Source organism: Chrysemys picta, chromosome 4 (genome assembly GCF_011386835.1).
Source record: "Chrysemys picta bellii isolate R12L10 chromosome 4, ASM1138683v2, whole genome shotgun sequence".
Lineage (NCBI taxonomy): Eukaryota > Metazoa > Chordata > Testudines > Emydidae > Chrysemys > Chrysemys picta.
In genome coordinates, this window is record NC_088794.1 from 58,421,168 (window position 1) to 58,446,942 (window position 25,775).

The 25,775-nt window shown below is 46.6% G+C and overlaps 1 protein-coding gene across 1 annotated transcript in view; it reads right to left on the reverse strand.

The window, feature by feature from the left end:
• Window positions 1-267: 267 nt before the first annotated feature.
• The window catches only part of KCNA10 (potassium voltage-gated channel subfamily A member 10), a 30,688-nt gene continuing 5,180 nt past the window's right edge, over window positions 268-25,775 (reverse strand). The window contains exons 2-3 of the mRNA XM_005280514.4: window positions 9,081-9,261; window positions 268-2,006 (exon numbers count right to left, since the gene is read on the reverse strand). Of these exons, the coding sequence (XP_005280571.1) occupies window positions 382-1,932 (1,551 nt within the window). The 5' untranslated portion in view covers window positions 1,933-2,006; window positions 9,081-9,261 and the 3' untranslated portion in view covers window positions 268-381. The remainder of the gene's footprint in view (window positions 2,007-9,080; window positions 9,262-25,775) is intronic.

Sequence of the window (25,775 nt, forward strand, 5' to 3'; positions counted from 1 at the left end):
GTTTCCCTGTCTCTAAATTGGCAATAAGGAAGCTGAGCTCATTGGAGAAGCGCTTTGAGATCTACAGATGAAAAGAGATCAGTATTAGCTTTACTATCTACCACATGCTCACGTTAGGAAACAAGTTTAAATTTCTAAGCAGAGAAGCGAAATGCCGAGCATTGGACAATGAAACAGGTCGGTGGGGAGAGATAAGAAAAAGACCATGTTTATTTGAACGGCCACAGGAAACCGGAGGATTGCAAAATGTCTACCCCCCCCCCAAAAAAAAAAGCATACTGTGTTTTTTACAAAAATTACAGAGTGCTGATGGTTTACACCCAATTCGTTTATCAAATCCATTCTGATACCAGGCAGTCCCTTCAAGCCCATGATCTGTTATCATTTCCTGGGCTTGTCATGGTCACAACCCCCATTGGTTTTGTTCAAGGACTCCATGCTGCCATTGGCCGCGGCCACGCTTGTAAGTATTTTCTCCACTTCCTTGGGTAGAATCTGCTTCTCCTCATTTTCTGTCTCCCTGTGGTAGAAATAGTTAAAGTTGGAGACGATGACTGGGACAGGGAGCGCAATGGTTAACACCCCCGCAATAGCACACAGGGTCCCCACTATCTTCCCACCTAACGTGGTAGGGCACATGTCTCCATAGCCGACAGTTGTCATGGTGACCACGGCCCACCAGAACCCATCAGGGATGCTGGAGAAATGAGACTGTGGCTCGTCCACCTCCGCAAAGTAGATGGCGCTGGAGAAGAGGATGACTCCGATGAAGAGGAAGAAGATGAGCAAGCCCAGCTCCCGCATGCTGGCCTTGAGGGTCTGCCCCAGGATCTGCAGGCCCTTGGAATGCCGCGAGAGCTTGAAGATGCGGAAGACCCGGACCAGGCGGATGATCCTCAGTATGGCCAGGGACATGTTCTGCTGCCCGTTTTGTTCGCTCTGCTGGACCAGCTCAGTAGTGAGGGTCACAAAGTAGGGAATGATGGACACAATGTCGATGATGTTCATGATGTTCCTGAAGAACGCGGCCTTGCTGGGGCAAACCACGAATCTGACGAAGAGCTCAAATGAGAACCAGATGATGCAGGCTGTCTCTATGACAAAGAAGGGGTCCGTGAAGGTGCTCGGGGCCAAGTTGGCTTTGGTCAAGTTGTTAGTGGCGTCCTTGATGGCCTTGAACTCCCGTTCCTCCCTGAACTCGGGCAAGGTCTCCACGCAGAAGATGATGATGGAAATAACGATGACCAAGACTGAGACCAAAGCCACACCCCTGGCCGCACTGGAGCTTTCGGGGTACTCAAACAGCAGCCAGAACTGCCTGTGAAAATCATTCGTGGGCAGAAGTGTCTCGGGGTCCTTGATGAACCCTTCATCTTCCCTGAACTGGTCCATGGCTTCATTGCCCAGCTCATAGAAGGTGATTTCATCAGCAAAGACATCTATGGGGACATTGGCTGGGCGCCGGATTTTCCCACCGGACTGGTAGTAGTAGAGGATCCCGTCGAAACTGGGCCTGTTCCTGTCAAAGAAATACTCATTTCTCATGGAGTCAAAGTAGCGCATCCGCTTCTCCGGGTCCCCGAGTAGCGTCTCCGGGAACTGATTGAGGGTTTTGAGCTGCGTCTCGAACCTCAGCCCAGCAATGTTGATGATGACTCTCTGTTCGCCCTCGTCCATGCCCTCCCGCTCCCCCATCAGGTGCTCGCCGAACTCAGCAGAGAACTTGGAGAAGATGGTCTCATTGTTGGTGTTCTCGCTATTGAGGAGGATTCTCCAGTGGGGCAAGAGGCTGGCACAGCTGGGATGCCCTTTCTGTAATTGGGCAGCAGTGCTGAAGTCGTTTGAATAACAAGGATCTTCCATTATTTCATCAGTGTTGTCGAAACTGACTAGTGCCACCTCCATCTCCTTCCAACTGGACACTTCCATCATACAGTAATCAGATTAGCAGCATAAATCCCGGGGTCAGATACCAGCAGCTTGCGTCTTTCCCACGCTATGATGATCTGCAAGCAAACAGACAGAGAGACGGAGATGAATTATGTATATGTGTGTCACTTCCTCCTTGCATGCAAAGAATAAAATAGATCTGAGACCAGGATAACCTTTTTTTTATTTAACAAAAATTAATTGCACTTAGTGATAATACTTTCATCGTCTCTTTCAACCAAGGACTTTGCAAGGTGCTTTGCATGCATTCATTATTGCATTTCACCCTCACTATACAGCTTATAGTGCCCAAGGTTAAGGCAGTAGCAAAGCCTGGGATAGAACCCAGAAGTCCTGGTTGGCAGCCCCCTCTCCCTGCAGTGGCATAGTCCCTTTCCAAGAAGGAGTTCAAAGTGCTTTGCACACTAATTGCACACTAATTACGGTAACGAAGCTTCACAACCGCAGCCTCCAAGGTCACACTGAGACAGAAGCAGATCCTGGAAAAGAACCCAGGTGTCCTGACTGGCAGCTTCCTGAGATCTAACCAGGAGAGACACTGGGCCAGATCCTGGTATCTCTGAAGTCAATGCCCGGGATTTGACTCCCAGCCACCCATTGGAGCTGATGTAGGTGCCAGACTGACGCCCCAGGAATTGAAAGCTCTCTTACGGATAGGCCAGGCCCAGCACGCCCAGGAGCAGTGCTCTCATCTCTCCCTGCACGACCCTCGGCCGGCATGCCTCATCCCTGACCTAGCGAGAGCACTGCTAGGAGAGGAGAGTTCAGCCTTTCCTGGGCTCTCTGGGGGTGCTGTTGTTGGAATGTGCGCACATATCACATTAAAACCTACACCTCATTTCACATCAGCCAGCGATTACAGACCCAGACCACATGAGCTAGCGGTGAAAAGCTCCCTATCCCATTACCAGCCCCTAAGTCACTCAAGCCCAGTCCTCAAAGGTATTTTGGCACCTAACTCCCATTGATTTCAAGGGAGTTAGGCACCTAGAGACCTCTGGATAAGTCACTTGTCTCTCTGGGGCCATGTCTACACTACAGAGGTGCTGCCAGCATGGCCCCCTGGCATAGAGGAAGCATGTTCCAACAGGACCTGCTAGCACAGGAACACTTCCTGACCGACGCTGGCTAACCTGACAGAAGCACGTTTCTCTTGGCATAACTGCATCTGCACTGAGGGTTTTGTCGGCCTACCTATGTCAGCTAAAGGGGGGTGATTTTTTTTCACACCCCTGGGCGATATAGCCACACCGGCATAGCTTTGTGTCATGAAGCCTGGGTAAAAGTTGCAGAAGCAGTTAAGTGAAAGTCAATGGGACTAGGATCTTGTCTACCCTAGAGAGGCTTTGTTATATTGGTCTAACTATACTGGCAAACCTCCTAGTGGAGACTCCGTTATACCAGCAAAAGAGTGCTTTTGCTGGTATAGTTTATGGCAGTTTCCAGAATGAAATAAGCTATAGCAGCACTATTTTGCTGGTATAAACTGTGTGTACTCTGGGGCTTTTGTCTATATAAGTTAGGAAGGGTGATTTTTTTTCACACACCTAACTGATTAAGCTACGCCAGCAAAACTTTTAAGCACAGCCAAGCCTTAGACTCCTAAGTTACTTTGAAAATTCTACCCTTGGTGCTTATTTATCTATACAGTAGAACCTCAGAGTTACGAACACCAGAGTTACGAACTGGCCAGTCAACCACACACCTCATTTGGAAGCGGAAGTACACAATCAGGCCGCAGCAGAAACCCAATTAAAAGCCAATGCAATACAGTGCTGTGTTAAACATAAACTACTAAAAAATCAAGGGAATGCAGCATTTTCCTTCTGCACAGTAAAGTTTCAAAGCTGTATTAAGTCAACGTTCAGTTGTAAACTTTTGAAAGAGCCACCAAACGTTTTGTTCAGAGTTAGGAACAAGCTCCATTCTCGAGGTGTCCGTAACTGTGAGGTTCTACTGTAATACTTATCTGATGCCCCACTACTCACAATTAGAGCTGCTTGGGCATTTCTGGATGGAACTTTTTTCCATTGGAAAACGCTGTTTCGTCAACATCAGAACTTTTCACGGGAACGTATCAATTTCAACTACAACAACAAAATCCAAATTCAAACACTTTGATTTCATTGGAAGGAAAAATTTTAATTGACCCTCATTTTATTTTTAATTTTGTTTTGCGGGAAATTTTGAAATTCTTTGTTTTCATTCCAATTCAGACCATAAGCACATTTCAAAATTGTGGAATTTCCTGTGAAATGTAAATTTCAGCTGCCTCACAGTCTTTACATAATGTATCCCCATGATGCTTCTGTGATTGCAGGAAGCGCTATTATCCCCATGATATAAATGGGGAACTGAGGCACAAAGAGACTAAGTGACTTCCCTAAGGATCCAAAAGAAGTCTGTAGCAGAGCAGGGAATTGAATCCAAAATGCTCAAGTCCCAGGCTAATGCAGTAGCCACTGGGCCATCCTCTGCCTTGGCTCTCTAGCTGTATAATAGGCATAATAAATCTTCCTTTGTCTTCTGTATTTAGATTGTAAGCTTTTATGGGCAGGGATTGTCTCTTAGTATGTGTGTTTCCAGCACCCAGCACAATGGGGCTCTGATCTTGGAATACAAATAATAAAAATAAAGAATTTCTAAATGACAATGCCTGGCAAATAACAATAAAATTAAGCCTCCACTGGAAGGCACCAGAGAAGGAATAATCAGTGAAGGAGCATCAATGCCTCAAGATCCAGTCTCAAAGACCGCCCTGGGAGCTCTAGGAAGCTCACCTCTAGTTGTAGTTCCCAATAGCCCTCTGACTGGATTTAAACACACGGCTGACTTAGCCTGATGCTGCGTGGCATGGAGAGCACTTCGCTGTCATTGGCTTCAAAGGGAACTTCAGGTATGTCTACACTGTGAGGAAAAACTCACAGCACCAATTCTCAAAACCCAGGGTGGCACAGTTCCGAGCTGTCACCCTGATACACAGCCCTGCAGAGAGCGCCCTCCTTAACCCTTTGGTGCTGGGAATCTGCATCCTGTGGCTGACAACGGGGTTTATTAGTGAGAAATATTAATTCCTGGTTTCAAAAGAGATAAGAAACATCAGCACCCACATCTTCGGATGCTGATTTTAATCTTTTGGGACAGCAAAATTCAGCTCAAAAGCTACCCCCTCTAGTATCTGTCTGTCTCTTTTCCTAAACAGGATCAGCCAGAACTACCCATGGATGCACCTGTGAGCCATGAATTTCTCTCAGATGCCTGTGATTCCTTACCCATTCGGAGAGGGAGCACTAACCACATGGATGCATGTGTAAATCAGTGAAGATATACTCTAGCTGGAGGGCTACAATCTTAGCATCCTACACACCCTGCCTTCCTCATGCCCACATCTGCCTGTCTGGATGCTGGGAGCAGACAAAGGAAATCCTATGATTAGAGAACGTGCCTAACTCCCTCCAACATCCTGCAGAATGGTATGAACGAAGCAGCAACAGCCAAAGGGAGTGGAATACAGGACTTGCTTAGTTGGGGGGCCAGTGATCAGCACCACTTGCCACATAGGAAACAAAAAACCCTGTAAGAGGCAGTTCTGAGCTAACCTGACCCTAGTGGAAGTTTCCTCCGGACACTCCAATGGTTAGAGGTTGGCTTTTCCCCAGGGAGACTGTGATGCACATAAAGAAAAGGAGTACTTGTGGCACCTTAGAGGCTAACAAATTTATTTGAGCATAAGCTTTTGTGGGCTACAGCCCACTTCTTCGGATGCAACACGAAATGTAGCCCATGAAAGCTTACGCTTAAATAAATTTGTTAGTCGCTAAGGTGCCACAAGTACTCCTATTCTTTTTGCGGATACAGACTAACACGGCTGCTACTCTGAAACCTGTGATGCACATCAGCAGCTAGTGATGCAAACAACTTTTTTTTTCTGCTTTGATGCATATTGTTTCCCTACAGATCTCATGGTTATCAGCGATGAAAGGATGCTTCATACCTGCATTTGTGCCATTGTCCCAAAGCAATTACGCATAGCCTTTTTATTTACTCACACCTGGCTAACACCTAAAACTTGGTTCAACCTAACTACATTGCTTAGAGGGGTTAAAAATTCGCACCCCTGAGAGTTGTAATTAAGCTGACCTAAGACCCAGTGTAGACTCTTTCATCAACCTACTGCCTCTCGGAGAGGTGGATTTACTACAACAAGGGAAACCCCCCTTCTGTTGCTGTAGTTAGTGTCTACACGGCAACGGCACAGCTGCAGCGCTGCTGCTGTCATGTTTCTAGTGAAGACATACCCTCGACCACTCATTTGACCCCATCAATAGAATCATAGAATATCAGGGTTGGAAGGGACCTCAGGAGGTCGTCTAGTCCAACCCCCTGCTCAAAGCAGGACCAATCCCCAACTAAATCATCCCAGACAGGGCTTTGTCAAGCCGGGCCTTAAAAACCTCTAAGGATGGAGATTCCACCACCTCCCTAGGTAACCCATTCCAGTGCTTCACCACCCTCCTAGTGAAAAAGTCTGAAATCTCTGAAACCCGCATGTGCCAGGACTAACGAGGCAGTCTCCTCTGACGCTTAGAGCAGTGGATGAGGCGTTCTGTTCTTGGCCTGACACTATCTTGCTGGGTGACCTTGTGTAAGTCACTTAGGCTGAAATTTTCAATTCCCCACTAGTCTGAATCCCAACTCAATGTGTCCATCTAGCACAGGATTTTTCAGAGAAACGGGTCAGCTACCACGCCCATTGGCTTCAACTGGAGACACTTTGGACAATGTTAGCCTTATCCTCCTGGTGCTTCAGTTTAGCCCCCTGTTAAATGGAGATGATTATACTTCACAGCAATATTGATGCGAGGCTTCAGCAGTGCCACTTTATAAGGTACCTGAGGCCTGATCCACTGCCCTCTGAAGTCAATGAAACGACTCCAGTGGACTCAGTGAGCTTTAGATTAGGCCCATAGTTAGGGTTGAGCAAAAATAAAATTTCAAGGAAAAACAGCTTTTTCACTGCAGCAGAAATTTCTGTGGGAAATCTCTCCCTCTTTTACACACACACACACACACACTCTCTCTCTCTCTCTCTCTCTCTCTCCAAATGTAGGGGGTTATTGAAAAAATTCAAACTGGAGCGGGATCAGTTGCCAAAAGCAGAACAAAAAATTTAGCGTCAGGTGTTTTTCTGTGTGCCCCAAAAACTTTCAAAGAAAAATTTCAGAGAAAAAAAACAAATGGACATGAAAAATTCTTGAGGGAAAAACAAAACAAAGACGCAAAACCACTTCCTGACCATCTTGATTCCAGGATGAAAGTCACTGTGCTGTATCATGGCTTCTAATTTGTCCCATTCCTCTACCATATCTGTCCCATCTCTTCTGCTCATGGGGGGAAGTTATTTTGTACAGCTGCAAATGGCGGCCAGGAGTGTTAGAGTTAAAGCGCGTGACGGGAGCAGAAGTCCACTGCAGGGCTTGATTCAGATTCATGCTTGACATTTAAACTGTTCTATTGAAAAAGCTGTTGGGGGCATAAGAAGATGTTTGTTCTTCTGGCTATGATTCACCCTTTTTAGATAGTCCTTTGCAGTTAATTTTTTAAGAGAAGCAAAGGATAGTGGAGCCACTTGAGAACTCAGAAGTTTCTAAGCTTTAATCTGTTTGCAAACGTAAGCAGGGGAAGTAGAAAGCTGTCTGGACCGGATCCTCCACTGCTGTAAATTAGCTGGTGTAAACTGTTGAGGATCCAGCCTCTGTATTTTTGACTGGTGACTTAGAAAATCTCAAGTAAATCATTGGGAAAAGTAGGAATAGGTCCTGAATCATCTGGCTTTGAAATTAAGTTCTGATCTCAGTTCCTATTTGGCCTAGATTGGTTGCCTAGCAGATAACCATGATGGGTGACTCAGAGCATGCCACGGAGGATGCTGGGAACCCACGCCCATACTTTCAGCCATACTACTTTGGGCTGTGTCACCCTGTTAAACCTGTGAGCCACAGCACAGGGTCGGGCTGGGTTAGCCCATCAGGGCTAGAAGAAGAGCAGTTGGTTAGGGTTACCATACGTCCGGTTTTTCCCGGACATGTCCGGCTTTTCGGCAATCAAACCCCTGTCCGGGGGGAATTGTCAAAAAGCCAAACATGTCCGGGAAAATGCCGGCCGGGCACTTCCCCTCCCGTGGCTGCTCTGCTCCTCCCCTGACTCTTCGGCTCTGTTTAAGAGCCGAGCTGCCCGAGCGCTATGGGCTTCAGGCAGCCCCCTTGCCTCCGGACCCCAGCCGCCATCCGGGCACTTCCCCTCCCGGGCTCCAGCGGCGCAGGGTCCGGAGGCATGGGGGCTGCCTGAAGCCGGTAGCGCTCGGGCAGCTCGGCTCTTAAACAGAGCCGAAGAGTCAGGGGAGGAGCAGAGCCTCCGGCCATGGCGGCTCTACTCCTCCCCTGACTCTTTGGCTCTGTTTAAGAGACAAGCGCTACGGGCTTTGGGCAGCCCCCATGCCTCCGGACCCTGCGCCGCTGGAGTCTGGGAGGGGAAGTGCCCGGCCGGGGGCGCAGGGTCCAGAGGCATAGGGGCTGCCCGAAGCCCAAACGCTACCGGTTTCATGGTTTGCCGGGCAGCCTCCAGACCCTGCGCCCCCGGCTGGGCGCTTCCCCTCCCGGGCTCCAGCTGCGCTGGGGAAGCGCCGGCCGGGGACGCAGGGTCTGGGGGCTGCCCGGCAAACCGGCAAACTGCTCGGCAAACCCTCGGGCAGCCCTTTTCGCGTGGCTGGGAGGGGGAGGGAGGAGGGGGCGGAGTTAGGGTGGGGTTGGGGGCAGGGAAGGGGCGGGGCCAGGGCCCCGTGGAGGGTCCTCTTTTTTTATTTGTTAAATATGGTAACCCTACAGTTGGTGTTTCAGTAGGCAGTAGTCTGCCCTCAGAGGGAGAACTGAAGCAGTATCCCTAGGCAGGGTGTGTTACTGTGTTAGAGGTGCTGTCTGGTGGATGATTTACTTAATATTTGCATTGCTGTAGTATACACAGGCCCTAATCAGGGATCGGGGCCCTACTGCGCTAGGAGCTGTAAATACAAAAATAGAGTTGGTGTTGCAAAAGGGCTGGCAGTTGCTGAGAAATAAAATCAAGATCCTGACCTCTTGTTGGTGCCACGGTTCTCCTCCAGGACAATCAAGTCAGCGGGTTCAAGGTTACCTTCTTCCTCTTCAGAGGCTAGGATTCCTGTCGCACCCTTTTCCCTCCTGCCCCGAGGCTCCTTGGGAGCAGCAGCAGTAGCTGGCTCAGGCAGCAGCTGCCTCGAAGTTGGAGGCCTGGGAGCTGCGAAAAGGAGGATGGAAATGAATCTGTACAGATCTGTGTGTGTGAGTGTGTGTAGGGAGGGGGGAGGGAATGTGTAGGACTCGGGGTTGTGGCCATAAGTGAATGCAGGTGTGGCTACGGTTGACCACACCTTTTGGCAAGGAAGTGACAATTCCCATCTAGCTTCTGAAAACTGAAGTCTGGCCATGCTTTGTGGAAATCAGACACAAAAGGGGGGCAATTGTGGACTGAGTGAAATCCCTTTAGAACATGAACAGATCTCTGGAAACTATTCTGCATTATTCACACAGCTCTAGAGAAAAGAAACAAATGACCCTGGTTGTCAACACATTGAACAACAACTAACGACATAGAACAACGTGTTAAAGAATATTCTTGGCCCCATATCAGCAGTGAGATTGTGGGTGCATCTTCCTCCCAGCTACTTCAGAAGTCAGCTCCCAAATGCATTGCAGGTCTGGGTGCATCAGTAGCTTGATGCATAGCTTCCCCTTATGCAAAGAGCTTCTGCTTTCTTGCCAGGGTTCATGTAAGAGAGCCAAGCCAGTGACAGGGCACCAGCATTAGGATGCGGAAGACCCTGTATTACACTTAGGCCTTGGCTACACTCGGGAATTCACAGCGCTGCTGCGGGAGTGGAAGAGGAAGGACTGGCTACCGGTTAAAGAACTGCCATGGGACTCGGGGAATCTGGGATAAGTTCACTGCTGTGCCACAGACTCCCTGTGTGACCTTGAACAAGTCACCAGATCTCTCCGTGTCACAATTTTCCATCTGTAAAATGGGGCTAATAAGGCATCCTTTGTCTGTCTTGTCTATTTAGACTATAAGCTCAAAGACTGTTCATTACTCTGTGTTTGTGAAGGTTATAGTAAAGGAGGCCCTGATCCTAGGTGTTACGGCAATACAGTTTATAAAGACAATAATACTGTAATAGACATAACAACAGGCAGGGGGCAACGTGAGTGACTCTGATCAAATTTGGATGTAGCGAAAAACCACCAGCTTCTGGAGCCTGAAATTTAAAGTGAATGGCGGAAGTGGTCAAATGAAGCAACTTGATTGTTCCCTGAACCCCACTGAATCAGAAAGTTTTACATTCACCTCACTAAGTTAGATAAAGCAAAGGGGTTAGCTATTTAGAAAAATATCAGCCAGCTAGATTCTGCTATTGGCTTCCCCAGTGTAAATATAAAATCACTCCAGGGATGTCCGGGGAACGATTTACACCAGTGTAACTGACAGCAGGATTGGTTCATCTTGCTTAGGTGTAAGAAAGAAAATACCACCCTTAAAGGAAAACAAAATCCATGCAACAGCTTGGAAGGTGTCTTATGTCAAACTTAATCACCATAACGTTCACCATTGCTAGAACCCAATAACCATCCAAAAGGAGAGGAAGAAGAGAGACCACAGCCTGTATTTTAGAAATGGTGGCTCGTAAAAACATACCAAATGCCAGGGATAACTAAGTATGTGCTGAGAGGTGATCTTGCTAATGCTAATATTAAATATACTTCATGAGAGTTCCAAACCCTTGCTGTGAAAGGCCTTAGATACACTGACCGTGTGTCCCCTTACCCATTCTGTACATTATTCTCTGTCTTTATGACCTTAGAAGAAGATCTGAATATACTGATATACAGAGCCAGGCTTCCCAATGGTAAGTAAAACTTGTACAAGGGTTGTAGCTACCGATTGCTGGTGAGCTGTGCTGAGTGTATGGGTTTAAGTTTCCTGCCACTTGCCCTTGCTGGTTCTGGTAGGTGGCATGATAATTCACTTCATATGATTGGTGGAATAATACTGCAGGGCCTGATATGAATAGCAGGAAAACAAAGCTCTATTAAAAATATATAGGGCCGAATTCTACCTTCAGCCAGTGCAGCCCCTCTCGTGTTAGTGCAACTCTGTGCACTTCAGTGGGGCTGCGCCAGCGTACGTGAGAGCAGGATTTGGCCCGCCGCATCTTTCATCCTTCAAGCACTTTGCTCATATCAACTGAGCCTCACACACCCCCTCCCCTCTGACAGATGGGGAAACTGAGGCACAGAGGGCCTGTGGATGGCCCTAGTAATAAGGATTGGGAGGGCAAAAGACTTCTTCTTTCCCCCATGTGCACTCTGTCCCGGGGCGGAAGGACCCCCGCCGCCGAATTGCCGCCGAAGACCCGGAGCGGAAGAAGCTCCGGGGGCCTGGACATCGCGAGAGTTTTCCGGGGCCCGCGGAGCGAGTGAAGGACCCCGCTCCAGGGCCCCTGAAAAACTCTCATGGGGGCCCCTGCGGGGCCCGGGGCAAATTGCCCCATTTGCCCCCCCACCCGCCCCCTCTGGGCAGCCCTGCTGCACAGCGTGCTCAGAGAACAGAACCCAGGAGACCTGGCTCACAGCCCAGTGCTCAGATCGCTAGATCATGTCTGTCTGTCTAGCACTCATAAATAAAATTAGAATAAAACAGTATATTTCCAATCCCACAAAACATAATGAAGAGAAATTGAGCCACTTTATACAATACATTCTTTAGGCTTCAGTGGTGATCGGAACCCAAAAATTGTCTCTTTTTTTCCTCCTAAACCATCAAACATCTGCTTCCCGGAATCTGATTTACTAATACTCTTTATCTTAAATCCTCAGCTGGGGGGGGGGGGGAGATAAAGGTCATTTTAAAAGATAGATTCTGTTTTTTCCATCACATGGTATTGGCAAATTAGCATGTTTAATGTCACCATTTCCCCTCTCCCTCCCCAGCCTCAAAACACAGCATCGGAAATAGTTACGTACAATTCATTTATGCTTCCAACCAGCTTAGCGCTACTGTTTTTACAGGAATGACTGCTCACCTTCACTGCAATTAAAAATCAAACCAAACCCCAAAGTTATCAAAGTGAAAAAACACACGCCCTGAGCAGACCTTCCCCCTGCTGCTTAGACTAGTGTTTAGGATTTTTGTTGTTGGGGGTTTTTTTTGCCTGTAACCCGCAATATAGCACTGTCACCTTAGGATTTACCGTTGCAAGGCAGAGAAATGTCAAAGCTCTGTGCATCTGTAAAGTGAAATATTTAATACAGAAAGAGATGGGGTGGGGGAGATAATTCACCCATGCCCTTGCAAAGTCTCTTTGGGATAAAGGGAGTAGACAAGTGGCACTTTATCAGTCATAGCCCAAACTGATTGAGAGGTGAGAGTGGTGGGGACTTGGGGATTTGGCCTGTAATGAAAGCGAGAGCTGGAACACATTTGTTGATCCTGTGCTTGAAAGCCTTTGGCACGTGAAAGGGCAGGTGAGGGCTGGGGTGGAGAAGAGGCTGCATCTGAAAGCAGTGTGGGGGAAAACGCCATGAAAAACAAAAGCAGGTAAGAAGACTCCCCCGCCCCCAATGCTGCATCCGCGTCACTTGTTGGCCTCATCCCATTCATTCAGTGCAGCTGCACCTTTACTTTCCCGTTCCATGACAAATACTTTTCTACTTAAGCCCCACTGTGTATGATGTCCTCCGGGTTGTTCTGCTCATCACCAGCAATAAAGAGCAAATAAACCTTTTTTAGAATGAAATGGCATGAGCCATAGGACCGTGGCCTTCTCTCGGATACTCCTTATAATCCCCGATAATGCCACCCCATATTCCTCTACCGACAGCGGAAAATTCTTGCCTGTGACATTGCGAGCTGTGGGTTGGCAGGTGGGAGGGGAGGAGGACACAGTCATTGACTTCAGAAGAGAGATTTACATGACAGAATATGGCTTTTTATTAAAAAAAGAAAAAATAAATCAGTCTTAACAGAGGAAAACAAGGGTGCACTCATATCATTTCAAGAAGCATGTTACAGCCGAGGCGCCTACCTCTCGTCTGCAACCACAGCTACAGTGGGTCCTTTAAACACGTCTCGTTTACACTCCCTGTGAGTCAGGAATCGTCCCAGCGGATCAGACATCTTAGTCCGGTTTCCTGTCTCTGACAGTATCCAGGGCCAGATGCTTCAGGGGAAGGTGCCAATAAGCCCCGAAGTAGGTGATTCTGAAATAAGCTGCTCATAGGGGAACGTTGTCTTCTGAATGCCCGTCCGCAAGCAGGACTTTGGCTGCTGCCCCAAAGCAGGAAAGTTTATAGCCTTTATTAATAAATAAATAAATGAATGACCCTATCAAATGTGACCGTGGATGTTCTCATTATCCATATAAATAGCCAGTCTTTTTTTTTTAATCCAGCTAAGCTCTTGGCTTTGATGTTTTCTTGTGGCAGAGAGTTCCACCGGCTAATTATGAATTGTGTTAAAATCCTTTTTGATTGCCTTTCAAATGAATGAACTGTCCCCTAGGTCTTGCACTATGAGAGAGGGGTGAATTCATTGTTCATGCTATTGTAACATCCTCTCTTAATCTCTCCTCAGTGATCTAAACAGTCCCAAACTTTCGAATCTCAGAAGTCAGTCCAGGCCTCTAATCCTTTTTGTAACAACTTATATGTCTGCTCTCTCCTTTTGGAGCTTGGGGGAACACAAGATTCCAGCTGATGACATACCATTAATTGCAACAGCATTATAATATTCTCACCGGTATTGTCTATTCATACATCTTTAAGTGGCCATTGCTTTCTTGACTGCTGCTGCACATTAAGCAGAGGTATTCATGAAGCTGTAGGTAATGATGTCCAGGTCCTTTTCCTGAGCAATTACAGTTAATGCAGAACCCAGCAATGTACACGAGCTGTTCTTACATTTCTTCCCAGGGGTCTTATCTCAAATGTGTTGCCGATGCATTTTCTTTGCTACCATACTACCCATTCACATAGCCTTCCAAATTTCACCAAGGCCTTCTCTAATCTTTGTGATCTACGTCATCTGCAGGTTTTGCCACTCAGTATGTGGCCTTGGACAAGTCACTTTCCTTTTTGTGCCTCAGTTTCCCCACCTATAAAAAGGGGGATAATAACTTTTACCTACCTTTGTGAAGCAGTTTGAGAGTTATAGATGAAAACATCTAGATAAATGCTATGTATTGTTATTACTTGAGACCCAAATTCTATTTTGTCAGGGTCCCACCTAGATCTGCTGTAATTCTACTATTTATTTCAATGAGTGGATGTTGAAATTTGTGTCTGGTTTAGCCTGGCTGTAAGCTCTTTGTGGGCAAGGACTCTCTTTTTGTTCGGTGTCTGTACAGCACTGAGCACAGTGGGTCCTGGTCTGTGACTGGGGCTCGCAGGTGCTATCACAATGCATAATAAATCAATCAATCAATCCCCAAAGCTGAATCAGGGCTACTAGGACATGGGTCCTATTATGCCAAAATCTCACATGCTCTTCTGACAGGATTTGAGCCCCAGATAGCAGAAATCTTATGCAATCAGCTGATCACATGGGATTTCAGCAGAATACTAACTGCCTCTGGAAAATCCACTCCTTCTGACTTTGGATCCAACCTAAAACCCAAACCGTAGAGACACGTTTGGACCTGAGGATTCAGATCTAACTCCCCTAAACGCCTCCAAGGAAAGAAAGGAGGTCCAGATTCCTGGCATCCTTTTGGTCCCACCCATGTCATTAATATGACATCAGAGGTGTTGAACATTGTAACTCCTACTGCACCGGTGGCAGGCAGTGAAATCTACAGTGATAAGCACGGTATAAGAATCTCCATAGAACAGAAGAGAACTCTGATGGAATCTTCAGCCTTTCTTCCATTGCCTGTTGCATCCTTTATTTCTGGGGGGTTTCTAAAACACCTCTTCTCATCCCCTGAGGGCCTCCCATGGGTTTAGCTGGGGGCAGAGAAGCACCTGCTGTAAGGAGCTGGAGGAGGAGTTTATGGTAAAAAAGCAGGGGGGTGAGAGGAAGACAGAGCCTCAACAGCATGGCTTGACTGGTCTGGATGACATTTCCCTCCTCCTGAGCTTCCCTTTGCTCTAATCTGTTCTTTCAGGCCTGCGAGAGGCAGGCCCCGTACCACACAGTGATGCAACCTTCCAGGGGATGAACTTGGCCCATGGCTGTTCTGAAACCATGAAAGAAAAGGATCTATATCAGCCTTATGTACAGATACGGGAACCCTGCCCAGCAGCCAGGTATGCACGCACAGGTCTGTCACTGAATGGGGGCATTGGCTTAGGGAACTTTAATTCTGCTGTTGGAAATTAACAAGCAGGTTGAGTGGCAGTATGATCCAGTGATCAGTACACGAGCCTAACAATCAGGAGACCTTGGTTCTAAGCCCTGCTCTACCAGTGATTCCATGAGTGACCTGGGTTTGGTCACTGCCTGTTAATTCAGGTTGTGAACTGTTCAGTGCAGGGATTGCATAGCAATGTGGTTCCCTGGCGGTCCTGGCTGCTTCTCTAATGCAAATAGTAATAAGTTTAGCCCTTTATTCCTAGTAATGAATCAATAAGGACAAATGCAAAGCACTCCACTTAGGAAGAAACAATCAGTTGCACACATACAAAATGGGAAATGACTGCTTAGGAAGGAGTACTGCGGAAAGGTATCTGGGGGTCATACTGGATCACAAGCTAAATATAAGTGAACAGTGTAACGCTCTTGCAAAAAAAGCAAACATCCTTTTGGGATGTATTAGCAGGAGTATTGTAAGCAAGACACGAGAAGTAATTCTTCTGCTCTACTCCACGCTGTTTAGGCCTCAACTGGAGTATTGTGTCCAGTTCTGGCTGCCACATTTCAGGAAAGATGTGGACAAATTGGAGAAAGTCCAGAGAAGAGGAACAAAAATGATTAAAGGTCTAGAAAACATCATCTATGAGGGAAGATTGAAAAAATTGGGTTTGTTTAGTCTGGAGAAGAAAAGACTGAGGGGGGACATGATAACAGTTTTCAAGTACATAAAAGGTTGTTACAAGGAGGAGCGGGGGAAAATGTTCTTCTTAACCTCTGAGGATAGGACAAGAAGCAATGGGCTTAAATTGCAGCAAGGGCAGTTTAGGTTGGACATTAGGAAAAACTTCCTAACTTCTCAGGGTGATTAAGCACTGGAATAAATTGCCTAGGGAGGTTGTGGAATCTCCATCATTGGGGATTTTTAAGAGCGGGTTGGACAAACACCTGTCAGGGATGGTCTAGATAACACTTAGTCCTGCCTTGGGTGCAGGGGACTGGACTAGATGACCTCTCGAGGTCCCTTCTAGTTCTATGATTCTATGATTTAAAAATGGATGTTGACTCTTAAACATACAGTTGTTATTCATAATTGTATGAATTATTTACATCAATGAAGGTCAGCCTATGAGGTCACTTAGATTGTTCATTGGTTCCCTGCTGTTCTTTTTGCTCCCTGATTTGCTGATTCTCTCTCAACAGAATGCCCAATAACGCTCTCATTCACCTTCCTAGAAGGGTAACCACATCCAAATGTCATGCAAACCTGTTAGCATGGATGTTTATGAATGGGCAAATAACAAGAGGCTGCACAGAGCAGCCATTCGGAGCTGACTTGAATACTCATGAGTCTGGAGCATTTGACCAGCCCGGTGGCCCACACCGAGCACTGAAAGGTATCTGGAGTGACGCCCTCTCTTCCACCAGCCAACTTTCGTTGGGTGCCTTATGGCAAAGCTGTGCTTGGGAGAAGAAGGTGAGGAAAAGTATCACGCATTGTCTCCTCCACAGTTCCACGCTCCGGGTTAGAGAACCAGGACACTGTCCATGCACTTTGTGTATGCAGCTGTATATGTTCCATGCACTGCTGCCCACTGGACTCATGTAGCTACACATTTTGCAGGCTCATTTCCCCATGCTCTGCCGCCATGTATATGTTTGACAAGATCAGCTCAGGCTCCTCTTTCTGAAAACTCAGTCCACTATTTTCTTTCACAATAATTTTTCTGTTCCAGGGGTCCAGGCAGAAAAGAAGCCAGGTGTAAGGGTATAAAAACCAGCCCAGCTCAAAGTTAGCCTACTAGCCTGCAGTTGGCGCTGTCCTTATCAAAGCGACGACAGAGTTTGAACATCTCTCAGCAATCACACAGTAACAAACACCGTCGGTTTCAACAGCGTAAAGAACACGGCCTTGTATATGCTTCTATTATTACTGTCCCCTGTCAACAACTCCTGCACTGTGCAGTGGTCCCATGGACAGCACGCTGTAAATAATGAGTTGCTTTCACTACTTGAGAACAGGGTGCTGGCCTGTTGTGTTGGCTCTCTTGCTGAAGATGCTACAGAGTCCTGTTCAAAGCCCTGGAAGCACAAAGGGAAATTATGGGAGCTTTCATGTCTGGGTGGGTTTCTATAGCTTGTGTTATGCAGGAGGTCAGACTAGATGATCCAAATGGTCCCTTTTGGCCTCTGAATCCATGAGTTGTTCAGGTTTGGGAGGCTATTATAGGACAAAAAGGTGACCAAGGAAGGATTGTAGTGGTCTGTCAGATGATTGGTTGGGTCTAAGTATCCCAAAATAATGATGGTACCAAACCATTCAGGGGTGCCAGGAGTGTCTTGAGCCAGGTTCTCTGCTGGTGTAAACTGGTGCAACAGCATCAACTTCAACAGAGCTGCAGCATTTAATTCCAATGAAGAATTTGGCCTTAAATTCATCACCGACATGCGTGTGAGGGGGGCAGACTCACAGGTGGTTGACGGTCTTCTCCACCCAGAGGGAAAGTTGGCTTGAATCACAGGCATAGTGCACGAAGCTGATACCAGACCTGCCTTACACCTTAAAAAGAGGATGGATACATACCGACCACCACCAGGCAGGGCTGCAGTCAAGCCTGGCTACACAGAGTACCCTCCATCTGGGGTGATAAAGGAGCTAATCAACTGATTGCAGCCATCAGTTTTCCATCTGCTTTGACAGGGGACAAACTGCAACACGGAGGGCCCGTTCCTCCATTCCTTGCTCGCACTGGTCTCCCTCTTGATTCTAGCGGGAGTGTCGCGCATGCGAGGAAGACAGGAATCACACACTTTGTTTACTTTCACAGGAGAGAGAGAGAGCTCAGAATAACCAACAGTCTGGCAGTGAGAGCACTCACCGGGGCGGTAAGAGACCCAGATTCAATTCCCTGATCTAAAAGAGGCAACACAGACACCAGAGCCAGTAGCCCAGTGGTCAAGGCCCGCCCATGGGAAGCTGAGGTCCAAGTCCCTGCTCTGCTTGGTTTAGACCAAGAACTTGAACCTGGGTATATCTACACCTGGGGGGTGATGAAGTGCATCAGTTAGTATCAGAGCCCAGCACTAAGAACAGCCATGTAGATGGTTGGGTTCTGAAGGCTGGGGTGGGTTTTAGAATCTGAGTTGGAACATCTACAAGGCTAATTATAGCATGGGTCTGTAGATCCAAGCTGTGAGACTTGCTGCCTTGGGTTTTGTGTGTGTGCAGTGCAGTGCAGACCTTTCCCTACATCTGAATCGAGCAGAGACTTAAAATCGAGCAGAGTCTCCCATATCCCAGGGAAGTTCCCTAGCCTTCAGGTGGGTCTCTCAGGTTCTTCTGGGGTGGATCTCAGGCTCTTCTGTTGGAGCTGTTCCACTTTGTATGCCCAGTTAAATAGTCATTGGAGCAGGGACTTGAACCTGGGTCTCCCATCTGCCAGATGGATTTCCAGTCTATTTGGCAGTGTGAGGAAGAGCGGGGGGTGGGGGGTCTCTCTTTCTCTCTCATGTGTGTGGGTATGTAAAACTGTAAAGGGTCTCAGTTTTGTCCTGCTGGGGGTGGGAAATTTCTTTTTTTTTTCCTTTAAAAAAAAAAAACTCAAAAAGTTTCACAGGACAGAAGAAACATTTCCTGCCCAGAACTAGTTATTGGTGCTCAGCACCTCTGCAAATCAGGCCAGCTGGCTAACTATAACTTTAGATGCCTAATTTTAGGCAACCAAATTTGTAATTGCTGGGCCTAATTTCCAGAATTGTTGAGTGCTTACAAGCTGCAGTGGGAGCTGCCGGTGCTCAGCACCCTTTTAAACCAGGATCAGTGGGTCACTAATTGGGTGTCCCAAAAATTGAAGTTGGCCCCAAAACTAGAGGCCACGTTTGGAAAATCTGGGCTTTGGTGTGTTGGAATTTAAACCTCTTTTTTCTTTTGTTAATGAGCCACTTGTCATTCTTGAACATGTACTTGTCCGGTTGCTTGGCAACTCTGATAATATCATTATACATACAATCAAAGCTTTGATAGTTTCAATGCTATGAGAAGCTAAGCTATATGTAAAACCAAGAGTTCCCCCATTCAGGGATCTGCTTATTCATAGTTAAAATACCCAAGGAATTTTAAAGACTGAATAATGCTTAAAACAAAATATTAGACAACCTGACTTTATAGCCAGGCTTAGAGGCTGTGGTGACCAAATTACATTTATAGACTCATAGACTCATAGACTTTAAGGTCAGAAGGGATCATTATGATCATCTAGTCTGACCTCCCGCATGATGCAGGCCACAAAAGCTGACCCAACCCCTTTCCCTTGACTCTGTTGTTGAAGCCTCCAAATTCTGTGATTTAAAGACTTCAAGTCGCAGAGAATCCTCCAGCTAGCGACCCCCGCCCCGTGCTGCGGAGGAAGGCGAAAAACCTCCAGGGCCTCTGCCAATGTACCCTGGAGGAAAATTCCTTCCCGACCCCAAATATGGCGATCAGTAGAACCCCGAGCATGTAGGCAAGCTTCTCCAGCCAGACCCTCATTGACCATTGATACTATTTACCAGCGATGGCACACTGTTGATTTGACTAGAATCACGTTATCCCATTAAACCATTCCCTCCATAAACTTATCTAGCTTAATCTTAAAGCCAGACAGGTCCTTTAAAACTTCACAAGGAATATGGAAAAAACTATGCAGTGCCTATTTGTGCATGAGTCAGTGATGAGAAAAAGCCCAGGGTGGCTCTTTAAAAGACAGGAGGGTTTTTTTCCCCCCCTTTTGCCAAGAAATGTAGAAAGCAAATGCTCTGCATGAGTATTTGCAAAAGACACAGAAGGTCACCACCCAGTGATTCGGATGCTATTGCATTTCCCCTTAGATAAGTAATTACACATCTAAAAAGGATTTCATCACCTATCCCTTAACCATAGTGCTTCTGGAAATTAGATCCCTTAAAGTTGCAGCAAATGCTTATAGCATTGGGTGCAGGCAAGTCACTGTGGAGGGTGTGCAAGTCAGGAAGGTAGTCAGGAAATGTCATTAGCACAATTGTGTATATGAAAAATAAGAAGGATTGGAGGGCAATGGGAGGTGGGGAGGTGTGAGTTTTCGTATAACTGTTTCTGTATGGGGAAGGACCGGAAGGAGCTGCAGGATCACATGCAGTGATTAAGCAAATGGAATCATAGACTTTAAGGTCAAAAGGGACCATTATGATCATCTATTCTGACCTCCTGCACAACGCAGGCCACAGAATCTCACCCACCCACTCCTGTATCAAACCCCTAACCTATGTCTGAGCCATTGAAGTCCTCAAATCCTGGTTTAAAGACTTCAAGGTGCAGAGAATCCTTGAATAGAATTCTATTCTATTCTATTCTAGAATAGAAACATCACCTGCATTTATACGAATTGTAATAGAATCCACAGGCTGCAACCAAGATCAGCGCCCCGACTGGACACAGTACGAGACTCAGAGAAAGAGAGAGCATTTGTACAGCACCTAGCGTAATGGGGTCTCGGCCCATGGCTAGGGCTCCTAGATACTACAATAGTACAAACAGTAAAAGAGACAGTGCCTGCCCTGGGGAGTTTACAGTCAGAAGAGACATGAGGTGAGAGAAAGGAAGAATGATTCTCTTTCTCTCACAGACAGGGAGCCGAAGTACAGAGAGATTAAATGACCACCCCAGGGCACACAAGAAGTCGATAGCAGAGCCAGGAGATGAACTGAGAATTTCTGACCCTGCCACTCTCACCCCAGTCCGGTACTTTAATTACAAGACCATCCTTCCATTGTCCCAACCAGCTAAATACCGGCCACGTCACCGTAACATCAGACAGCCAGGCCAGCTCCAGTTATGAACTTGTCAGGCAAAATGAGACACAGCCAAAAACTCTTATCCAAGCATCCCTGATCTTTTGTGGCAATAAATATGTCAACTAGGGAACAATGCTGCACTGGCAGAAAGATAATGTAATAAGGTAGGTCTTTCCAACCCATAGATTCTAGTTTGGATTAGCTCTCAAATGCCTAGCTAGCCTGTATCCCTGTGATGGCATACAAAATAATGAATGGCATATGAATGATATATGAATGGTATGGCATGGTCATATATGAATGGTACAGAATGGATGCTAAATCAGGCTGTCTTGTTTACCATATCCCAACATAAGGACAATCAATACATTGAAAGGCAACGCATTTTAAAATGGATAAAATGGGGTTTTTTTTAACATAATTAGCCCAAGGAACTCATTGCCACAAGAGATCGATGAATCCTAGAGCTTAATAGAATTCAAATAAGGATGAGACTTTCGTAAGGATAATGGGAACATCATCCACAGTTAGATTAGGTAGTTTAAAAAATAGAAGGGTTAAAACGCTCCTGCTTTTGGGCATGAGACAACCACTCACTGAAAGGGGAGAGGAAAGAACTCCTATCGGCTGGGTATTCCACAATAGACCACTAGGAGGGTTCTTGCATCTTCATCAGAATTCCTCTGGTCCTGGCCACTGTTGGAGACAATACTGGGCTAGATGGAGACTCCCATGGAAGTCTGGATTCAGATCACAAACCTCATTCGATCACCATGACTTGGTCCTCTCTCAGATTCCAGGTAACTTAGCAGGAGAGGGGTGCATGTCCCAGCTTCTAATTCATACAGACACTGCACCCAGCTTCAGCACTGTCAGGAGAACAGGCAACAAAGCCATCTGTCAGAGCTTGCAGCCATCTGCACCGGATTCCCCAGAGGAGCTGCGTGACATCAGAGGGAGGTTGGCCCAGGGGAAAGGGCACCAGTGTAGGGGACTGGGATTCTGTTTTCCAGCCCTACAACAGACACTGTGATCTCAGGGAAAGTCATCTCACGCCTCTGTCCTTCGCTTTCTCCATCCATAAACGGGGGCAACATGGCCAGTTCCCCTGCTGTAAAGAGCTTTGCGATCTATGGATTAAAAACACTGACTACCTGTTATCATGATGTTGGCTGCTCCTTGTGCTGCTCGAAGCAGGAAAGAGAGAGAACAGAGACCAAGTCCCGTCTGCTGGCTTGGGGAAGAGGGAAGCCATGTTGCCAAGTCCTTTGTTCTGGCAGGAAGGAGGAATACCATGAGATACATGCGGACTTTTTAAGGCATTGGTCTAGTGGGTAGAGTGCTGGCCTCACCCTCGGGAGATGGACGTCCTAGTCCGGGCTCTGCCAAATCTCTGTGCCTCACTTTCCCATCTGCAGATAAAAAGCACTGTGTAGGAGCTCTGTATTATTTCAAGAAACTAATAGGAATTGTGTAAAAATCGCTGTGCTGATAGATAAATCCTGACCTGAAGTCCTGGGTTCTTAAAATCTGATAATGCCCCTGCTTCCCCCCTGCTCCCCCGCCCCAACAGCATGACAGACAAACTATATATAGTACTGGGCTGACCTGAAATGTCCATCAGGCAGGGATGGGTGTCTTGCTGTATTAGCAACAACAGCCAGCCCTGTTTAATCCTTCTCAGTTTGCATACTTTATTCAGATTTTTTTTAATAAATAAAAATCAGATTAATGGGGAACCTGGTACACACAGTACACGCCATGAGACAGATGAATTCTTCCTCATATCCAGACATACACTCTGAATTAATCAACTGTGGATTAACCGGGTCAGGCTGTAATTTAATAACGAGAGAGCTTAGGGATCAAAGTTAAAAAGGGGCTGGAGTCAGGCAAAGTTGTCCATACATGATGAGCTGTTAAAATATGGCACAAGCTGCCAAAGGCAGCAGTAAGAGACACATGGTGTGAAATCAGCTCCAAAGGAAAGCAGGCCTATGTCTGGGAGAACACAGGAGGCTCCACAGCTTTAGGCATTATTTGGCTTAATTCAATAAATCCATTGAAATAAGTGAGACCCGGAAATCAGTGGGCATTAGAAGCCTAAATAGCTTTGAAGATCTGGGCCTGAGACCCTTTCCATTGACTTCAAAGAGTTTTGGATTAGGCCATTAGGTTCCGATTCAGGAAGAGACCTAAGCACGTGCTTAACTTTAAGCATGCTTAAGTGCCTCTACAACAAAGGGTGGTTTTCCTGACTGAGGCCCATGAGCTGTGAGGGTCAGGTTCCCTCCCTCCCCAGGTTAATAAATGCAGATTATTAATTATTATTATTATTTCCAGAATATTTAAAATACTTTAGAAACAACAGTGTAGATAGGTAGATAGATTATAGCTTGTAAAGTGCTTTGATCACCGTGGATGAAAAAAACAATTAAGATGTAAGATGGCAATAATAAAGGGCCTGATCCAAAGCCCATTGAAGTCAGTGGGAGTCTTTCCTGATCACTCTGAAGTATTATGACAATATAAATATTACAGGTAGGCACAGACCAGAATATCAGAGACAAACCCACCTCATACTTTGCAGAATTGGTGCCAAATCCAGATCTCAGCTGTGTGTCTCTGGCTTGTCTCTATTGGATACCTAGATCTATGATTTACTTCATAGGTGCTGGAACTAGGGGTGCTGCTGCACCCCCTGACTTGAAGTAGTTTCCATTATGATTCAATGATTCTCAGCACCGTCACTATAAAAATTGTTCCAGCAGCCCTGACTTCTCCCAACTGAAATGCAGCCACCTCTTGGGTGGAATGCGGGTGCTGTTCACTATCAAACCTTCACAATAGTTTAGGACAGAAAATAAAAAAGAACATGATGTTCACCTGAAACTGTAAAGAGGCAGAAAGGAATTAGAGTGGGATTTGGCCATGATACCAATGTTAACATCTATTTTTGCAAAAAGTGCCGTGAAATCTTTAATGCATATATGTGATTGGGACTTAGGTTTTATATCTCATCTGAAACCAGCAGCAGCACAGAATTCTCATCACCATACCAGAGAATAATGGGCCAGACCTTCAACTGGCATAAAAATCAGCATAGCTCCATTGACTTCAATGGAGCTAAGCGGCGCGGGCTGCAGGGCGTGCTGGCCGCCGCTTCCCGCAGCTCCCACTGGCCGGGAACAGCGAACAGCGGCCACTGGGAGCTGCGGGCAGCTGTGCCTGCGGACAGTCAATGTAAACAAACTATTTCGTGGCCCGCGGGCCGCAGGTTGCCCACCACTGTTCTAGACCATGTCAGCTGACTGTGATCACCCCCTGGCTGCAGCGTAGACAAAACCAGAGAGAGAAACATCCTTCCAGTTCGGGCACAGATGGGCCCATCTCCCATCCACATTATGTCATCATTTGTAGCCATGCAGAGGGAGCGTGAAACTTTTCCTGATCAGAATGGTACCATTTTACACCCACTTGGCACTGTCGTAAATGAGGACGCAAGGCAGACGGCAATGGTGAATCGGGCCCTCGCTAAGACATCTTCCCGCAGTGACCGTCCATTGTGGTCTTCTTGCCTCCCTCCTTCTCAGCCTTCTGTACATCCGCATTTCTATCTAAAAGCCTTCTCCCTGGACTTTCTGCTGACAGGTGCTGCACAGAAGTAGCCACGTGCCCTCGGCCCTTTCTGTCGCATCGCTGTGTGGCACAGAGAGCAAAGAGACTGGTACGCTCCCTTGAAACAGTGGGGAATTGATTCATCTAATATGCAAGCCCAGCAGGATTGCTCCAACTTGTTCTGCCTGTTCTTTAGACGTTCCTTTGTTAGCATCTCTGACAATCTGGATGATTCACACAGTGTCTGATAAGAAGCATCTCTCTCCCCAACACACACACTGTGCAATCCCCATCACTGGAGGTTTTTAAGAACTGGTTATACAAACACTTGTTAGGGATGGTCTAGGTTTACAGACTCCCGTCTCAGCGTGGGGTGATGGCCCCCTGGAGATCCCTACCAGACTTAAATCTCTATTATTCTATAATCAACATTGTTCGTAGCACCCTTCCTAGAGCAGACCTACTCTTATACTGTTCCAAATGTTGAACACAATAGATTAGTGACAATGCATAAATCATGCTCCATGTAATAATTTGGCAGTTCTCAGAGAACTGGTTTCATATATATGTTGCAATTTGAACCAGTATTTGTTATTATGTCTACCTCATTATTAATTCCTGTTTACTCTTTAAGTGGATCTCCTTGCAAATGGTGCTGGATTGATAGTTTTGAAAACAGAGTCCCGTATTCATCCCACAACAGGTACAATACAGGCAGACACTGAGAACACTTCCTCTGCTCCCTTTCCTTAGTGTATGACAGCTGGGCTGATAGTTAAAGCATCAGACTAGGACTCGTGATACCTGAGTTCAAGTCTTGGTTCTGCCATTGCCTTCTTGCAAGACCTTTGGCAAGTCACTTAGCCCAGAAGTGTTGGCTTAATTCTGTCCCTGTGGAAATCAGTGGGAACTTTATCAGGCCCTGTGAAAATCCCACCCTTAATTTCTCTAGGCCTCAGTCTCCCAACCTGAATGGGGAT